We start from the raw sequence: 20847 nt of genomic DNA, 5'->3' as shown, positions 1-20847 counted from the left end.
TTGTAAATTATCCTGTGATTAGGCTAGCATTAAAATGGGGGATTGCCGGGCAGCACAGCTCAAAGGGCAGAAGGGCCTGTTCTGCGCTATATCTCAGTAAATAAATAATTCAAGATACAAGATTCAAGATTGTTTAATGTCATTTCCAGTATACAAGTGTAAAGGAGATCAAAATAATTGTTACTCTGGATCCATTGAGGTGCACAATAAACACAATAAGATAAAGAGCACAATAATAAAATCATGATAAATATAACTACATAAGATAGTTTATATAGACAGATTGATAGTGGATGGAGGTGTTGATCAGCCTTACTCCCTGATCAGCATAACCTACTATTCCATTCTCCAGTATGTACATGTTCAAATTGCCTTTAAAAGGCATATCTGTTATTCATCTTTTATAAGTTCACTGACTAGATGTCAATGTTGTTGGCAAGCTAGCATTTATGTTCAAATGTTTCTTGTCGGGTGACTCGCTATTTTCCATGGGTTGTTAATTGCTGTTAATCTGGAATCACATCTTGGCCAGAATTCTTGCCTGACATGGTGCAGCTGTTGGCTTTTTTCAATAAGCCAGAAGCATGACCATCATTACTCAAACTCGTTTTTAAAAAATATATATCTGTTTAAATATAGAATGTTTAATTGTTATTTCTTTTGCAGTTTAACAATTTATGCCCAATAAGTATTTTTTCTACTTGTACACATGTAACTGTTTAGTACGTTTCCTAGTGGCCACAGTCTGTTTATGCAGTTATTCAGCGTGTCCCCTAGCGGTTACAGTTCTTTGCAAGCCCTGGAAGTGTCTCTGGTGTTGCATTATTTCAATAGGGCTATATGATTGGTTGACTCTTATCTGCGAACTTGAATGGCATGTTTCTTATCTATGGGATATACAAGGAGCAGACCACATGGCACCAACATCTTTGCTTCCTTTCCTCCTGCTACTAGCCTCTACTCCTGTTAGTGTCCATTTTCAATTTTCTTTGTTCTATCAATGCTTAATAAAATGGCTGTGAGTTTTGTGCCTCTTTCCTGATTGCTGTGGTATAATTCAAACAGATATTACCCTAGTCCAGTACATAACTATTCAGCTACTGGAAAACGACACATTTATCTCAATATATTCATATATTCATCTCAACTACTGCCTGGGGTAAGGCAAAATGCCTCATCACCAGACCTCACCAACAGGCACCAAGACCTTGCCTGGTTGGCGGTGAGAGAGGTCCTCCCAGTCAGATCCCTCCTGTATGCCCGGAACATCGTGTCCACATCCCGCTGCCTACGGGAGGACTGTGGTGGGGAGAAATTAGTAACCCACCTCTTTTCACACTGTGGGTCCGTGGAGAAGGTGTGGAGGAGGATGGATGGGCTGCTGTCATTCATCCCCCACAGCTGCGTAACAGAGGACTCTCTGTTCCCGGGGACGCACACGGAGACAAACATCTGGTGCTGCCGGAAGATCATCAACTCGGTGAAAGGCACGCTTTGGTTGGCCCGAAACTTGGTGGTCTACCAGCACATCGAGATGTCAGTGGCAGAATACTGCTGACTGGCACATTCTTGGCTGCAGGAGTACGTGCTAAGGGTCGCGCTGGAACTTGGTGCAGCCACCGCAAGGGCCCGATGGGGAAGCACCACGGTTCAGGGTTCTTCTCCCGCAGGAGTGGGAGAGGTTGGGTGGCAGGGAGTATACCCCTCAACTATGGTGGTACAATATGAACCAGCAGAGTGCCACGTGAATGGCTGAAATCTTTAAACTGTACAGAATGTAATGGTAATGTCTGTCAAGAATTTAGAGTTATTGAATGGTTTATTGTAAATAATTTTATTGTGAATAAAGTGTATTTTGATAATTTAAAAAAACTACTTCCTGGGGTAACAGGTTTTGACATTGTAATCACTTGATGATTACATCAAGATGACAAAGATTCTCCTAAATTTCTGTTGGTTTATTTGTAACTATATGATGATTACGGCCTCTTCTTAGGACTCACATTTTTCTAATTTCCAATCAAACCTCTTCATAATTTTACGAACACCTTCAAAATTTTAAAGTTTGATTATTCAGTCTTCCCTAATTCTTTACAACCCCTCAGTCACAGTAACACCCTCGGCTATCTATTTATACTATACTTTCTCTAGGGTCTCCACCTAGGAATAAAGTGTTAATATTTTGTACCATGGCCCTTCATCAGGACTTGTGAAGGGTCTCGGGCCGAAACGTCAATTGTTTATTCCTCTCCATAGATGCTGCCTGACCTGCTGAGTTCCTCCAGCATTTTGTATGTCTAACTAGGTCTCAGTTTAAATTTGACAAGGCTTCTCTGCTTTTCAATTCAATCTCTTTCAAATGGGCCTTGATGTATTGTTATCTTCCAAATGGCCTGGAACTCTTGATGTTAAAGTTTCAGTGGTGCATTTCCACTCTTAGAACCCTATAGGCTTTTACACCATTTAGGAAATGCAAAGTAATCCAAATTTGTATTAAATTAATATTCCAATCAATATGAGTCCAGGATAGAAAATACTGATACATATTTTGGTACCAGCAACAATTCATTTAATTGCTTCATTGACACAGGGTCACCATGTTTGGAAGTGAAAGTTTTTTGTTGCTTATTGGTATGAAGAGATTGGTTCCAAACTTTGTTCTAATTGCTCGCTATCAGACTGCATCTACTTGGCTTCTATGTGGAAATTAAGAAGTCTGACATGTTTTCAGTTCAGTTTGTTCCATGACTATCAAACAGAAGAAACAGTCTGTTGCATGCTTTTGCTGACTCAAAGAGAAAACAAGTGAATAATATTTAGCTTGCCCACAATGCTTATCTACAGACCAGCATTCAAGTACAGCGCAGAAATTGGACAGTTGACGCAAGATTCAAAACTGTCCCACCTTCCTGCTCTCATTTGCAAATGCCATGAGCTTGCATTTCAATAGAATAACCGGGGTAATTCTTGGAGGAAAAGAGATTTGACTGCATTGTAAAGATCATAAGACCATAAGACATGGAAGCAGAATTAGGCCATTTGGCACATTGAGTCTGCTCTGCCATTCCATCATGGCTAATTTATTATCCCTCTCAACTCCATTCTCCTGCCTTATCCTCACAACTTTTGACAACCTGACTAAACATAAACCTGTCTACCCCTGCTTTAAAAATAACCAATGGCTTGGTCTCCACAGCTGTCTAAGGCAATCAATTCCACAGATTCCCACTATCTGGCTAAATAAATTCCTCCTCAACTCGGCTCTAAATGGATGTCCCTGTATTCTGATGCAGTACCCTTTCGACATGGACTTCCCCACTATAGGAAATACCCTCTCCAATTCCACTCTGTCTAGGCCTTTGAATATTCAAGAAGTTTCAATGAGATCCCCCCAACTGAAGGGGGGGGGGTGGATTATTCATGAATTATGTTCACTCATAATTGGAATGAACAGAGTAAGTTGATGGAAGATGCCCCCATTATACAACTTATGGACTAGTGAGTGCACATGTTGTATAATGATGGAAGTGACTTTTGGCTTAAGACGCGACGTGAATTTGAGGAAAAACCTTTAAAACACGGAGACTAGGTACAGGGTCAAAGACAACTTCTATCCCACAATCATATGAGTATTGAACAGTCTCTCTGTTTAGAGAACGTAGCTCTTAATCAGAAGCAGCCAACCAATGGTTAATTTGTTTTGAAGGAAGAGTTATCCTCTCAAGAGTACAGATGCCATTTGTACCCTGACCTCCCTTATGCAGCTCTCATTAATAAATTCTTCCTTCCTCATATTAGAAACAGATTAAAGAACTGCCCTTCCTCATATTTGAAACTGGTTTAAAAGCTGTCACTTTGGAATTACGAGGGGTGATTGATAAGTTTGTGGCCTAAGGTAGAAGGCGATGAGTTATACAGCTCTCATTACATGCATGCGCAGTTCAACTGTTTGAGTGAAAATGCAGAAAGTTTGAAGTTAATAACTCAACTCCTTCTACCTTAGGCCACAAACTTATCAATCACCCCTGCTGTGGACCACTTTCTGGAGGTCCAAGACGCTGACTTCTACAAAGAAGGGATCCGTATGCTCCATGACCGCTGGACTAAGTGTGTAAATGTAGGAAAAATAAATGTGCTAGGTTTTCTAAAATTGACTCCTTCTATTGTAGGCCACGAACTTATGAATCACCCCTTGTCTATTTATGGTTACAAAACTTTCATAAAGATATGATAAATTGCTGCGAGCTCACTGTGGAGGAACAACCCTTTGACCAGTGGGTTTTTGGAGCACAGAGGAGCAAGGAGAAACTGAGGCCAGAAACAAAACACTCATCATCTTCTTAATTGGTTGAATTTCTCAAGTGACTACATGTTTTTATTTCTGCAAAAGCTGATTCATGCAAAGTTATTTGGAGGTCATTTGCCAGATGAAGCAATGATGTTTTTCTTGGTGTCTCTAGACTGGGAAAATGGAGAAAATTTGCCATTCCTTATGATTAACTAGAGACCTTTATTTAAGGCTATAGTTTCTAACTATAAAGGTTCTCATATATTTTAAACAATTGAAGTACTATAGAAAGCATGTCAAATATTAGTGTTTTAGAAGTTGCTTTCATTCATGAAGATACATGTGGATTGGTGGTTCACAATTACTTAGTTTAGTTGCCGCTTGTTGAATCTGATGCTTTTGCAATCCAAAAGTTCTTCGGAAGTCAAGAATTAGGCATAAGATTTATTGCTAAGAAATTTTTATTGTGTTACCAGAACAAAGAATGAACAAAGAAAGAGGAGCCAAGAGAGCAAAGAATAGAAAAAGGAAAAGGTAATCATGAGTACAAGACATTCTGCAGACGCTGGGAATCCAAAGCAACACATACATAATGCTGGAGGAACTCAGCAGATCAGGCAACATCTATGGAAGTGAATAAACAATTGACGTTTCAGGCTGAGACCCTACTTCAGGACTGGAAAGGAAAGGGAAAGACGCCAGAGTAAAAGGTGCTGGCGGGGTGAAGGATGATAGCTGGAATGAGGTAGGTGAAGCCAGGTGGGTGGGAAAGCTAAAAGGCTGGAGAGGAAGAGATCTGATAGGATAGGAGAGTGGACCATAGAAGAAAGGGAGGTGATAGGCAGGTGGGAAGAGGTAAGAGGCAAGAGTGGGGAATTGGAGAAGAGGGGAGAGGGAGGGAATTTTTATTTTACCATCAGGAGAAATTGATATTCATGCCATCAGGTTGGGGGCTACCCACATGGAATACCATAAGACCATAAGACAAAGGAGCAGAAGTAGGCCATTCGGCCCATCGAGTCTGCTCCGCCATTTTATCATGAGCTGATCCATTTTATCCTATTTAGTCCCACTGCCCCGCCTTCTCACCATAACCTTTGATGCCCTGGCTACTTAGATACCTATCAATCTCTGCCTTAAATACGCCCAATGACTTGGCCTCCACTGCTGCCCGTGGCAACAAATTCCATAGATTCACCACCCTCTGACTAAAAAAATTTCTTCGCATTTCTGTTCTGAAAGGGCGCCCTTCAATCTTGAAGTCATGCCCTCTCGTACTAGACTCCCCCATCATGGGAAACAACTTTGCCACATCCACTCTGACCATGCCTTTCAACATTCAAAATGTTTCTATGAGGTCTCCCCTCATTCTTCTAAACTCCAAGGAATACAGTCCAAGAGCGGACAAACGTTCCTCATATGTTAACCCTCTCATTCTCGGAATCATTCTCGTGAATCTTCTCTGTACCCTCTCCAACGTCAGCACATCCTTTCTTAAATAGGGAGACCAAAACTGCCCACAGTAATCCAAGTGAGGTCTCACCAGCACCTTATAGAGCCTCAACATCACATCCCTGCTCCTATACTCTATTCCTCTAGAAATGAATGCCAACATTGCATTCGTCTTCTTCACTACTGACTCAACCTGGAGGTTAACTTTAAGGGAATCCTGTACGAGGACTCCCAAGTCCCGTTGCATCTCAGAACTTTGAATTCTTTCCCTATTTAAATAATAGTCTGCCCGTTTATTTTTTCTGCCAAAGTGCATAACCATACACTTTCCAACATTGTACTTCATTTGCCACTTCTCTGCCCATTCTTCCAATCTATCCAAGTCTCTCTGCAGACTCTCCGTTTCCTCAGCACTACCGGCCCCTCCACCTATCTTCATATCGTCAGCAAACTTAGCCACAAAGCCATCTATTCCATAATCCAGATCGTTGATGTACAATGTAAAAAGAAGCGGCCCCAACACTGATCCCTGTGGAACACCACTGGTAACCGGCAGCCAACCAGAATAGGATCCCTTTATTCCTACTCTCTGTTTCCTGCCAATCAGCCAACACTCTATCCACGTATGTAACTTTTCCGTAATTCCATGGGCTCTTATCTTGTTAAGTAGCCTCATGTGTGGCACCTTGTCAAACGCCTTCTGAAAATCCAAATATACAACATCCACTGCATCTCCCTTGTCTAGCCTACTGGTAATTTCCTCAAAAAATTGTAATAGGTTTGTCAGGCAGGATTTTCCTTTAAGGAATCCATGCTGAGTTCTGCCTATCTTGTCATATGCCTCCAGGTACTCTGTAACCTCATCCTTGACAATCGACTCCAACAACTTCCCAACCACCAACGTCAAGCTAACAGGTCTATAATTTCCTTTTTGCTTCCTTGCCCCCTTCTTAAATAGCGGAGTGACATTTGCAATCTTCCAGTCTTCCGGAACCATGCCAGAATCTATCGCCTTTTGAAAGATCATCGCTAATGCCTCCGCAAGCTCCACAGCTACTTCCTTCAGAACACGAGGGTGCATTCCATCTGGTCCAGGAGATTTATCGACCTTTAGCCTATTCAGCTTCCTGAGTACTTTCTCTGTCGTAATTGTGACTGCGCACACTTCTCTTCCCTGCCACCCTTGAGTGTCCGGTATCCTACTGTCTTCCTCAGTGAAGACTGATGCAAAATACTTGTTCAGTTCCTCTGCCATCTCCTCATCTCCCATTACAATTTCTCCAGTATCATTTTCTATCGGTCCTATATCTACTCTCACCTGTCTTTTACTCTTTATATACTTGAAAAAGCTTTTAGTATCCTCTTTGATATTTAATACGTTGTTGCTCCTCCACCCTGAGGGTGGCCTTATCATGGCACAAGAGGAGGCCATGGACCAACATGTCGGAACAGGTATGGGAATCAGAATTAAAATGTTTGTCCACCAGGAAGTTCCACTTTTGACCGATGGAGCGGATGTGCTTGACGAAATAGTTCCCCAATTTAGTGGTGTCAAGAAAACAACCTCCCCCTCAATGTCACAAAAACAAAAGAGCTTGTTGTGGACTACAGGTGGAATGGAGATGGGCTAACCCGTATTGACATCAATGCATCTGGGGTTGAGAGGGTAAACAGCTTCATCCACATCACCGAGGACCTCACGTGGGTCTGTACACACCAGCTGTGTGGTGAAAAAGGCATAACAGCGCCTCTTTCACCTCAGACAGTTGAGGAAGTTTGGTATGGGTCTCCAGATCCTAAGAACTTTCTACAGGGGCATAATTGAGAGCATCCTGACTGGCTGCATCACTGCCTGGTATGGGAACTGTACTTCCCTCAATCGTAGGGCTCTGCAGAGAGTGGTGCGGACAGCCCAGCGCATCTGTAGTTGTGAACTTCCCATGATTCAGGACATGTACAAGGACAGGTGTGTAAAAAGGGCCCAAAGGATCATTGGGGACCCGATTCACCCCAACCATAATCTATTCCAGCTGCTACCATCCGGGAAACGGTACGGCAGCATAAAAGCCAAGATCAACAGGCTCCGGGACAGCTGCTTCCACCAGGCTATCAAACTGATGATCTCACTCTGATTTGAGTGTACTCTATATTACATTGTCAGTTCTATTTATTATAAATTATTATAAATTACTATGATTGCACATTGCACATTTAGACTGAAACGTAACATAAAGATTTTTACTCCTCACATATGTGAAGGATGTAAGAAATAAAGTCAGTTCAATTCAATAAAGGAATCAGGCCGAATCAAAAATCCAATATACCTTTTACAAATGAAAAATCTCCATTTTGTACCCAGAGGTAAAGCCTGAATTGTAGAAGAGACCTACACCTTGAATAAAAGGACACATTCTGACTTGGTCACATACAAATTTAGATACCTATTACTTCTCAGTTTTCAAAACTTGTTCTCGATTCAATATATTATGAGAAACTCTTTCACTACACAATGATGGGTGGTGACAAGGTGAGGGAAGGCAGCGAGGCTTCAAATGGATAGATATGGCTTAGTGAGTGGGTGAAGACAGGACAGATGGAATAAACATCTTCGGCTACTTTATTAGGTACACCCGTACACCTGTTCATTAATATAAATATCTAACCAGCGAATCATGTGGCAGCAACTCAATGCATAAAAGCATGCAGACATGGTCAAGGGGTTCAGTTGTTGTTCAAACCAAACATCAGAATGGGGAATAAATGTGATTTAAGTGACTTTGACCATGGAATGATTATTGGTGTCAGACGGGGTGATTTGAGTATCTCAGAAACTGCTGATCTCCTGGGATTTTAACACACAACAGACTCTGGAGTTTACAGGAAATGGTGCAAAACACAAAAAAAACATCCAGTGAGGGGTACTCCTGTGGACAAATCACCTTGTTAATGAGAGAGGTTAGAGGAGAATGCCAGATTGGTTTAAACTGGCAGGAAGGCGACAGTAATTCAAATGGCCATGTGTTACAACAGTGGTATACCTCGAACCTTTAAGTAGATGGGCTACAGCAATGGAAGACCACGCCAAGTTGTACTGCTGCGGCCACTTTCTTAGGTACAGAAGTGTACCTGATAATGTTATACGTTGAGTGTATAATGTGGAAACATACAGAGTGAACTTATGCAGTGAGAAAAACAAAGCTACTTTTTGTACTTACTCTGGGACAGAAGGAGACCATTCAGCCCATCAGGCTTGCAGCAGAGCAATCCCATTAATCTCATTCCCCACATTTTATTTCCATGCAGCTCTGCAGCTTATTCTCCCTCAGACGTCCTCAATCTCCACTTTGTTTTTTTTTCTGTTTTTTCTCTTTTCTTACACCAAGGTGGAATTTGCAGTAGCCTTGATTCACCAGTACATGTAGTGGATGTGAGAGACCAGCCGAACATCCAGTGGAGACTCACTGTTATGGAGCGAATGTGTAAGGTCCACACAAACAGCCCCCAAAGGCAGGGACAAACCCAGGTTGCTGGACGTGGAGCTGACAGATATCGCCATTAAATGGCATTAATTTCACCATACCTGTGCATATGACCTAGCTTACTGTATCTCTGCAAATGACACTCCATTTTGAGGAGACCTGGCATGTCACCAAAGACTGTTGCAAATTTCTCCAGGTACACCAAGGAGAGCATCCTAACCGATTGCATCACCATCTGGTACGGAAGGGCCACTGCACGGCACTGGGAAAAGTTGCAGAAAGTTGCAACTTCATCCAGCTCCATCACGGGCACTAGCCTCCCCCACCCATCGAGGGCACTTTCAAAGGCAATGCCTCAAGAAGGCACCATCCATCATTAAGGAAACCATCGCCCAAGACATGCACTTTTCTCATTGCTAACGTCCAGGAGGGGGTACAGGAACCTGAAGACACACATTCAGCATTACAGGAACAGCTTCTTCCTCTCTGCCATTAGATTTCGGAATGGACAATGAACCCGTGTATGCTACTCTTTGTTTAATCTTTTGTTGCACTGTCTGTCTGTCTAGGTACCATATCCGATGCGGACTTTGGTGATCATGGTTTTCCATATAGATCTAACCTTCGTTTTTTGGATGACTTCCATTTCCTTGATGTGTAGCCACCTGGCTAGGCTTTTGATGTACATAAGCCGAGGTCTTCCTCTAGGTTTACTCCTCTCAAATCTTTCCAGGAGAGTATGAGTTTTTCTAGTTCATCTTTCCGCATGATGTGTCCTAGGAATCTGAGTTGTCTTTCTCTTATTGTTGGTATGAGTGATCGAACTGCTTGGGCTCTTCTGAGAACTTCTTCATTTGATGTGTGTGTCGTCCATGATGTTTTTAACCTTCTCCCATAGAACCATAATTCAGCTGCTTCTAGTCTCTTTTCCATTCCAGCATTCACTTCCATAAGTCAGGATAGAATAAATGTAGCACTGCTTATTTAATTTAGTTTTGCACAGTACTGTACATTTGTTAAAATAGGATGGTATTTGGAAAACAGAATTAAAAGAACTTGGCTTTGTATTAAGTGTTATTTGGTAATGACAAAGACTTAATATACAGTACTGTGAAAATGTTTTGGCACCTGTGCTATATATACTGTAGGTACCTAAAACTTTTGCACAGTACAGTATATAATTTTCTTATTGTAATTTATAGTTTTTATTGTGTATTGCAATGCACTGCTGCTACCAAACAACATATTTCATGACCTTTGCCAGTGAAATTAAATCGGTTTCTGATTTTGACTTCACTATATCTGTATGTGAGACACTATCTCCCTGTACTTGTGCATGGAACATTCTAGCTCACTGTACCTGTGCATATAGCACTCTACCTTTGCGTACCTGTGCATATGACAACTAATTCTTCATCTTACCGTTGTATTGGTCAGCAAAGCACAGCATTTTTTTAAAATGATGAGACAAGGAGAAGTGTGCTACTGGGTGTCCTGGTACATGAATCACTTATTGTTAATATGCAAATTTTACTTGAAAGGAAAATGATCGGCTGGCATGTATTGCAGAAGGATTTGAGTATAGAAGTAAAGTGTGTACAAGACTTCAGTGAGTCTGGGTCTAGAATATTGTGTAAAGGTTTGGTCTTCTTAAATATGGAAGTGTTTGCCTGTAACAGGCAATGCAACAAAGGTTCATCAAATTGATTTTGGAAGTGGAAGTGATTGCTTCAATAAGGAGAGACGAAGTAGGCTGGGCCAATATTCTCTAGGGTTCAGAAGAGTGGGAAGGGAGATCACTGAAAGATACATTCAGTCCCTGGCAGAATAGTGTTACGTACCCCGTAACTGGGTTGCCAAACCAGCAGTAATGGACCACTCAGTTGGAGTCTGGATTACTAGAACTAAGAAAGTTTTATTAAAGAAATAAGCAACACAGTACTCTAATAGTAAGGATATAAATGCAACAGGTTAGCAATGAATAAACACACATGTACACAGAACTAGGATAATAGGGGCAATCAAGCTCTATCGCAGTCTAGGGGTAAGATGATCAATCACAAGTGACAGAGTTCAGTTTAGTTCAGTTCGCAGTAATCGCCGTCATGCCGTTGGAGAGAGAGAGAGAGAGAGAGAGAATGAATGAATATGCAAATCGGATTCCAAACAGACCTTCGATATTCCTCGCAGTTAGCTTTCGGGCGAGCCTTTTGTAATGTCTTCTGAGGTCACCAACTGTGACCCCTCCGTTCCAGACACGATCGTTCTTCAGTGGTGAACCCGGCACCCAGGCAAGGGTGGACACACACCAGGTTCCCGCCGACCGTATCTTTCCACCCTGTGCGTCTATGGCCGGTCCGGCGACCAGACCTCCAAAACTCTCACTGACTTGTGGGGGCGCACCGCTTCCAGGGTCTCATTACCTCGTGGTGTCGTGTGTGGTGTCTTAGCGAACCTGCCCCTTTTTATCCCCCTGTTGGGGTATCGCCTATCCATCACACTTCAAACAGTTCAGGGTTCAAAAGGAGCCGGTCTTGACAATATTCAGACCGGTGTCTCCTTCCGTTAAACTCTCTCGTCTCTTCATTAACATTTCCAAATGCTGCTCCATTGTCTTACTTATCTCTCTCTCCTGAAGACAGGTGGCAGATCAACTGTTGATCCCACTGGTGCTAGCACAGGACAGTTAACATCTTAGTCTATGTGTACTTTTGTAACCCTCTTTCGTCACAATAGTTATAGGGGTTACGGATTTCAAACGCTATATAAATTAGAGATTAGATGAAAGTAGCTTTATACGTCATGTGTACAGTATATCAAAACATACAGTGAAATCCGTCATTTGTGCCAAATGAAATTAGTGAGGTTTGTACTGAGCAGACCACAAGTGTTGCCATGTTTTCGACGCCAGTGTAGCATGCCCACAACTTACCAACCCTAACCGTGCATCTTTGGAAGGCGGGAGGAAACCCGTGTGGCTCGGGGAGAACGTACAAACTCCTTACAGACAGTGGCGGACTGATTTTACAGCTGGTGCTGTTAAGTGTGGCATTACCCATGACAACACCGTGCCATCCAGTGCTGCACCTGTGCATTTTAAGGACCAAAAGAACATTTCTTCATGTGGAGGGTGGTGAATTTTGAAATCCTTTACCCAAGAAGGCTGATGAGTAAATCCTGGACAGAGATAGGAAAATGTTTATATGTGAAGGATGGACTTAGCGCAGGAAAATGAGCATTAGATCAGTTACAATCTTATTACATAGTAGTGCAGTAATGAGAAATGAGTATTCCGGTTTCCTTCGTGGGGTGCCATGGTAGAATAGCAGTTGGTGTGACGCTATTGCAGCTCAGGGCGTTGGAGTTCAGCATCCAATTCCAGAATCGTGTGCAAGCAAGTGTAACACGCAGTAAGGTTTCACTGTTGAGGCTAATGTAATGGCTCCTATGTAATGTTCCACTGTTAAGGTAATGGTTTCTCTGTAGCAGCAATGTTTGGGTTATAGCTAGAGATAACGGGACTTTCGAATGTATGATATCCAATGGGAGAAATGTTGTTCTTTCTTGTGTGCCTGGGAACCGGGTTTTTTGCGGTCTTTCATCAGGGAGCAACGGAGAGGAAGGACGCGAATGGAGAGAGTCGGAAGACCACCGGATGGAGTGGACTGAGGAGCGAGGGTCCGAAGGTCGGCGACACTCAGAGGAGGTCGATGGTTGTTGAATAGCCGTATCAGTGAGCTCCAACAATGCGCAATAGACTTCTTCCTTAAAATGGGCCCTTTTACTTTTTATTTTCTTCACTAACCCTCTATCCAGATTAAGATTTATGAAGTTCAATCATTTAATTGCATTTGGTGTACTGTCTGATACTTTGTGGTGTGGATTTGTAACCAGGCAACACATCACGCAGCATCCACACAAACGAGATTTCTCAGTTTGGCAGGGCCAGAAGTTGTTTTCCCCTGGATGAACACGTTCTGGCCGAGCCAGAGGCTTACACAAGTTTGCACGTTCCTTCACAGTGTGCGTGTGGGTTTCCTCCAGGTGCTCTGGATTCCTCCCACAGTACAAAGACGTATAAGCTAGTGGGTTAATCGTTCATTGCAAATTGTCCCGTGATTAGGCTAGGGTTAAATCGGAGGGTTGCTGGGTGTCCTGGCCCAAAGTGCTGGAAGGGCTTATTCCACGCTGTTTCTCTAAATAACCAGAATAAATAAGAAATAAGGAGGTTGATGAGTTCAGGCACAAGTAAATTAAGTACAGAGGAAAAGTGTTTGTATATGAAGGAACTGGGATAACTACACTCAACATCACTTGCCCTATCATTGAAATGTTCCCACATCCAATGATCTCACTTTCAAGAACTCTTTATCTCATGTTCTCGTTATTTATTGCTATTTATTTATATTTGCACTTGCACAGTTTGTTGCCTTCTGCACTCTGGTTGATCCTGTTATAGATACTAATCTATAGATTTGCTGAGTATGCCCATAAGAAAATGAATCGTAGTGTTGTACATAGTGACATACTGTATATGTAGTTTGATATTATCATTGACTTTGAACATAGAAAATTAAAGGATATGGATTTAGCGCAGGAAAATGAGCATAAAGTCAGTTACAATCTTATTACAAGAAACGAGTACTCCAGTTTCTACATCCTATGTTTTTTAATGTATACATTCTCACTCCTCGCTCGACACAGTTTACTGAGAGGCCTGGAAGATGATTCAAAACCTACTCAGTACCATTTTGCCACTGTTTGCCACAGGATAAAAGTTGAAAAGTGATTTGTTACTCTGTCCGGAATAAGTGAGCCCATTAAGATCTTTTAAAGTTGATTATCCCATTAATGACGCTGCTGTATCTGTGTTTCCAAGGCTTCAGCTGAGGGCTCATATATTCGGTGTCTTTCCATCCCAGGAACATCCCAATTAGTGAAACACTTGCCCCCAAGGACATTGGGCATTTTTAACAGCCCATGACATGAGCAGTCCAGGATAAGTGAAACCATTAAAAACTTTTAAAGCATTGATTACAAAGTGAATACAAAGAAACATTGACTGTCGATTGCCCTCCACAGACGCTGCCTGGCCTGCTGAGTTCCTCCAGCATCTTAGATATTGCAAGGAGCTTTCTTTTATAATTGGAGCCCTTTCCTTTATAATTATAAGCCCGCCTGCCTTCCTCTATCACCTTCTAGCTACCCTCCTTCCCCTCCACCCTGCCTTTTTATTCTGGTGACTTCCCCCCTTCCTTTCCAGTCCTCAAGAAGGGTCTGAGCCCGAAACATTGACGGTTTATTCATTTCCGTAGATGCTGTCTGACCCACTGAGTTCTTCCAGCAATTTGTGTGCATTACAAAGAAAATCCATGTAGAGTGAATATTTAATAACAAATAACAAAGGATAATAAAAGTTTATAAAGATTGGGCCAGGTAGATCTGATACTAGGTCAGCCACAGGCTGGGTCAACCTAGGTCCCAGGTTAAGTTTCCACAGCAGTAAGTTTATGCATATTTCTCCATGGAATAGAAAGAAACTTTAGGTTGATAATAATAAACTGTAATGTCATAAATATTGGTTTGTGTAACTTTGCACTTAATGCAAAGGTTATTGTACAGACATGGCAAGTGATTAAGAAGCCAAAGCTGTTATTTCAGAGTGAAGAGAGTACAAGGGTAAGGAGATTTTTCTGTAACTGTACAGGGCATTAGGATGAATACACCAGAATCAGATTTAATCACCAGCATACATCATGAATTTTGTTGTCTTTGGAGCAGCAGTACAATGCAATACATAATAATAACTTTAAAAAGTGAATTACAGTAAGTCTAGTTAAATGAAATAAGTAATGCAAAAGTAGAAATAGAAAAATAGTGAAGTAATGTTCATGGGTTCATTGGCCATTCAGAAATTGGATAGCTGAGGGGAAGAAGCTGTTTCTGAATCTGGAGAGATGTGGAGACATGTGTACAGTTTTGGCTGCATTATTTAAGAATTACCTCTAATTACCTTAGGGTGGCGGGGTCAAGATATGTTTCTACCAAGGGAGGTTTAAGGGGCTTCTTCCCTCTGCTAGCCTGCAGGTCTCCCTTGAGCAAGGTGTAGCACCTGCTTAGCCCCCCGATCGGGGTCACGTGAAACCATGGGAGCAGGTGGTGGATGGCCGTTTGAGCAGCTGGTCCATATCTCAAGTATTGGTTCTGTGACCACTGACTCCAGGCAGACAAACTCTGAAGAGTATTGATAATGGCTGGGTTCACCCATCTTGTAAAGACACTGCCCAGAAGAAGGCAATGGCAAAGCACTTCCATAGATAAATTTGCCAAGAATAATCAGGGTCATCGGAAAAACCATGATCCCCCACATCATGTGGCATGGCACATAATGAACAAACTGAATTACCTTGAAAGTAACCTGGCAAAGGATGATTAGATTGATTCCTGAGTTAAGATTATTCTCCACCAAAGAAAGAATCAGAATAAGAATCAGGTTTAATGTCATTGGGATGTGTCAGGGAATTTGTTAACTTAGCGGCAGCGGTACAATGCAATACATGACAATATAGAAAAAAAATCAATTACAGTAAATATATATAGTATGTATATTAGTTAAATTAAAAATAGTGCAAAAACAGAAATAATAAAAAAGTGAGGTAGTGCTCATGGGGTCAATGTCCATTTAGGAATCAGGTGGCAGAAGGGAAGAAACTGTTCCTGAATCACTGAGTGTGTGCCTTCAGGCTCTGTACCTCCTTCCTGATGGTAACAATGAGAAATGGGTTTGTCTTGGGTGATGTAGGTCCTTAAAAATGGACCTAGATTTTCTAGGGTTATGAGAGACTATCTCATTGAACACACACATATAACTCTGAGATCATTTGACAGAATAGATATGGCAAGAAGACACAAGAGACTGTAGATGTTGGAATCTGGAGCAACACAAGATGCTGGAAGAAATCTGTGGGTGAGGAAAGATCTGCGCAGGGAAACCGACAGATAACATCTTGGGTCTAGAGCCTTTTCCAGGTCCAAATGAAGGGTCTTGACCCAAAACATTGACTGTCCATTGCCTTCCACAGATGCTCCAGTATCTTAGATATTGCAAGAAGTTTTCTTTTATTTGAAGGATTTGGAACTACAGGGTGCAATTTCAGGATATAGAACTGTTCATTTAAGACTGAGAGGAAAAGTCAGTCTCCAGAGATTGTTTTGCCTTCCTCTGTTTTTTATCTTTTTTTACAAAAATTAAGTTCAATTTTGTAATCCTCATATATCAGTGGCTTTAAATCTTAATGCAAGGCAAGAACAGTTAAACTTTTAGTGCAATGGCAGTTGCAAAAAAAAATCACCTTTTCTTTCTTTCTGACAGACGAGACATACGCATTTGGAATTATTATTCATTACATAAAATTATCTAAATGCTGGAGGAACTCAACACGTCAGGCAGCATCTATAGAAATAAATAAACAGTCGACCTTGTCGGCCGAGATCTTTTACCAGGACTGGAAAGGAAGGGGAGGGGGAAAGGGGGATAAAATATTTTGTATTCGTTTTAAGTAAGTTTCCCCAAGTGTGGAGTTTACAATCTGGGGGAACTTACTTAAAACGAAAAGAGGATGATTTTCATATATGTAAGCATTGCCCAGTAACTAATGAAATGAAATGAAATGAAATACTGTATCTTTATTTTCATTGCGTAGTACAATTTGTCAGGCACCAATACAGCGAAAATGAGTTTGTAACTCTCGTACTCAATGCTATAAAACGACAAATAAAATAAATAAAATCAAGTAACCAGCAATATCCAGCAGTACAAAAGCGCAACTCAGATGCATGACAGCCATAAAACCAGTATTAAAAGTAGCAATGTAACAAGTTTACGGATGATGCTTGATCGATTGGTTCAGAACAATTATAGCTCTGGGGGAAAAGCTATTTTTCAGTCTGGAAAAGTAAGCACACATACACTCAATCTAATAACAAAGAGATTGCTTCCCCTCGAAATAAAATTTAAATATCAGATTTTCATGTTTAAACTTCCTTATTTAGAGTTTGAAAACAAAATAGAGGGAGACTCACCGGCAATGGTGATGAGAAGGATGAATGAGATAAAAAGAAATGTCATTCCTAATGCGGAGATTCCCTCTGCAACAACTGCGGTGCTAAGTCTGGAGTTTACCTTGCGTGTGTGTGCATATCGGATCCACTGGTGACCAGTCTCCGCCCCGCTTCCAGGAGTGACCCGTCTCGACCAACCCACTCCCAGCCCGACCTCATCATTACAAGACAGCGATTGTTCCCCAGGAGCCACGCCAGCCCTCATCTGACTCTGTTCTTATCCTCCGGAGTTCACATCTATACAGCGCTCTACTTCCAGCCCGCCGATTTCAATATGAAATTCCGTACTTTATCTCTTTATATACAAGTTTATCTCAGAAACCGGACATTTAACATTTCTGATAGAAAATCGAAAGTGAAACAGTAAAGTATGCCTCGGTCCCGAAGGTTGCTCGATTCTGTTCTTACAGTGCAGGAGGCAAGATCTGTATTTCACCTCTTACTGCTACCGTCAGGGAGGAGGGTCAGGAGACTGAAGACACACACTCAACGTTTCAGGAATAGCTTCTTCCCCTCTGCCATCAGATTCCTGAACGGACAATGAACCAACCCATTTACACTACCTCGCTACCTTTTTGCACCACGTATTTAATTTATTTTTAATATACACTGTACATACATTTCTTGTTGTAATTTATAGTATTTTTGTATCGCATGTATTTGTTTTCCAAGGAAGTGTAGCGACTCTAGTTAAAGGCTTGTTGCTAAAACGTTGAGTGTTTGTCTTCAGTCTCCTGTACCTCCTTCAAGAACTTTCTAAAATCATACAAATGTAACCACAATTGGAACCACTGAACTGCATGAACACTATGTGACCATCAGTTACAAGTATATCAGTGGTTATATAAAATACAAGCCACGGGAAATAACAATTCAACAGTCTAATCCAACAACGCACATTGATCTTATTGCTACAGTCAGAGGGACAGGAGACTGAAGACACACACTCAACGTTTTAGGAATAGCTTTTTCCCATTCCAGGACAGCTCAATCACCTTTGGACCCCACCGGACTCTCAGCTCTCACCTCCAACCCCGGTAAACCGCTTCGACAAGAGGGTTGATCCAGGTGACGGTAGCCGGCGGTCTCATACCCCACTGAGACAGGGACTTCGTGGAGAGCGAAGCGCACGACAAGGCAATAGAGGACGTCTTGGTCATCCACTGCGACCAAGGAAGACCCCAGTTTGTGACGCTCGTTCGTGCCGCTGGACCCGGACTTCTGGGGTTGCGAGAGCGGAACTGCCCCAGTTCAACAGCTTTTCCACTTTAAAAACTCCCCCAAACAGGTTTCCTCTCATTGTCGGGCACGCTGGACAACCACTGTCTGCTGCGTAAAACAACCAAATTTCACTACATATGCCGGTGGTCTTAAATCTGACTCTGCAGGGTCTGAGTAAAGACTTCGAGTGCCGATTATACCCCCATACTTGGCCTCCACCACAGTGTATTACAGAGCACTCCAAAGATTCACTGCTCTCTTGCTAAAAAAGTTCCTCCTTAGCTCTGTTCTAAAAGGTCACCCCTCAATTCTGAGACTGCACCCTGTAGTTCTGGATAACCCCGCCATAGGAACATCCTCTCCATGTCCAACTTATCTAGTTCGTTCAACATTTGGTAGGTTTCAATGAGATACCCACACATTCTTCTAAATTCTAGTGAGTACAGGTCCAAAGTGTTCCTCATACGTTAACCCCTTCATTCCCTGAATCATCCTCGTGAATCTCCTCTGGACTCTCTCCAATGCCAACACATCCTTTCTGAGATATGGGGCTCAAAACTGTTGACAATACTCCAAGTGCATCTATAAAGCCTCAACATTATCTCTTTGCTTTTATATTCTATTCCACAGACTCAACCTATAAATTAACCTGCTGGGAGTTTTGCATGAGGACTCTGCACCTCAGATGTTTGAACTTTCTTCCCATTTAGATAATAATCTGGACTTTTTTTCTTTTTACCAAAATACATTATCATACATTTCTCAACACTGTATTCCATCTGCTACATTTTTCCCATTCTTCTAATTTGTCTAACTCCTGCTGCAATCGCATTGCTTCCTCAGCACTACCTACCCCTCCACCAATCTTTGTATCATCAACAAACTTTGCCACAAAGCCATCAATTCCATTATCCAAGTTACTGACAAACAATATGAAAAGTAGCGGTCCCAATACTAGCCCTTGAGGAACACCACCAGTCACTGGTAGCCAACCAGAAAAGGCCCCCTTTATTCCCACTCACTGCCTCCTGCATGTCAGCCATTCCTCTATCCATGTCAATATATTTCTTGGAATGCCACAGGATTTTATCTTGTTAAGCAGCTTCATGTGTGGCACCTTATCAACTGCCTTCTGAAAATCCTAGTAAATGACATTCACTGCCTCTCCTTTATCCACTCTGCTTATTACTTCCTCAAAGAACTGTAACAGATTTGTCAGGCAAGATTTCCCTATACAGATACCATGCTGACTTTGACTTATCTTATCATTGGTCTCCAATTATCCCAAAACCTCATCCTTAATAATAGACCCAACACTTTCCCAACCACTGAGGTTAGGATAACTGGCCTATAATTTCCTTTCTTTTGCATTCCTCCCTTCTTAAAGAGTGGAGTCACATTTGCAATCTTCCAGTCCTCTGGAACCATGCCAGAATCAAGTGATTCTTGAAAGATCATGACCAATGCATCTGTTATCTCTTCAGCACCCTCTCTCAGGACTCTGGGATTATAGTCCATCTGGTCCAGGTGACTCATCCACCTTAAGACCTTTGGGTTTGCCTAGCACTTTTTCCTCTGTAATAGCAATGGCTCTCACTCCTGCTCCCTGACACTCACGGATCTCTGGCACACTGCTAGTGTCTTCCACAGTGAAGACAGATGCAAAGTACCTCTTAGGTTCATCTGCCATTTCTTTGTCCCCCATTAGTACCTCACCAGCACCATTTTCCAGTGGTCCGATATCAACTCTCACCTCCCTTTTACTCTTTATATAGCTGAAAAACTTTTGGTATCCTGCTTTATATTATTGGCTAGTCTGCCCTCATATTTCATTTTTTCCCTTCTTATAGCTTTTTTAGTTGCCTTTTCTTGGATTTTAAAAGCTTCCCAATCATCTAACTTCCTACTCACTTTTGTTGCCTTTTATGCCCTTTACTTGGCTTTTATGCAGTCCTTAACTTCCCTTGTCAGCCACGATTGCCTACTCTTGCCATTTGAGAACTACTTCTTTTGTGGGACATATCTACCTGTGCCTTGTGAACTATTCCCAGAAACCTCAGCCGTCTCTGCTTGGTTATCATCCCTGCCAGTATCCTCCAATCCACCTGGGCAAGCTCCTCCCTCGTGTCTCTGTAATTCCCTTTATTCCGTTGCGATACTGAAACATGTGACTTATGCTTCTCCCTCTCAAATGGCAATATGAATTCAGTCATATTACGATCACTGCCTCCTAAGGGTTCCTTTACCTTAAGCTCCCTAATAAGACCTGGGTTATTACACTACACC

General features: G+C 42.0%; 1 protein-coding gene across 2 annotated transcripts in view; it reads right to left on the bottom strand.

Moving 5' to 3' along the window:
• The window catches only part of rxfp2l (relaxin family peptide receptor 2, like), a 104489-nt gene extending 87070 nt beyond the window's left edge, over positions 1 to 17419 (bottom strand). For both annotated transcript variants that reach the window (XM_063061074.1, XM_063061075.1), the window contains exon 1: positions 17302 to 17419. In XM_063061074.1, coding sequence (XP_062917144.1) covers positions 17302 to 17347 — 46 coding nt within the window. In that variant the 5' untranslated portion in view covers positions 17348 to 17419. The remainder of the gene's footprint in view (positions 1 to 17301) is intronic.
• Positions 17420 to 20847: the final 3428 nt, after the last annotated feature.

The sequence above is a fragment of the Mobula hypostoma genome, chromosome 10, assembly GCF_963921235.1.
Source record: "Mobula hypostoma chromosome 10, sMobHyp1.1, whole genome shotgun sequence".
Lineage (NCBI taxonomy): Eukaryota > Metazoa > Chordata > Chondrichthyes > Myliobatiformes > Myliobatidae > Mobula > Mobula hypostoma.
This window is presented reverse-complemented; position numbering and strand designations above follow the sequence as displayed.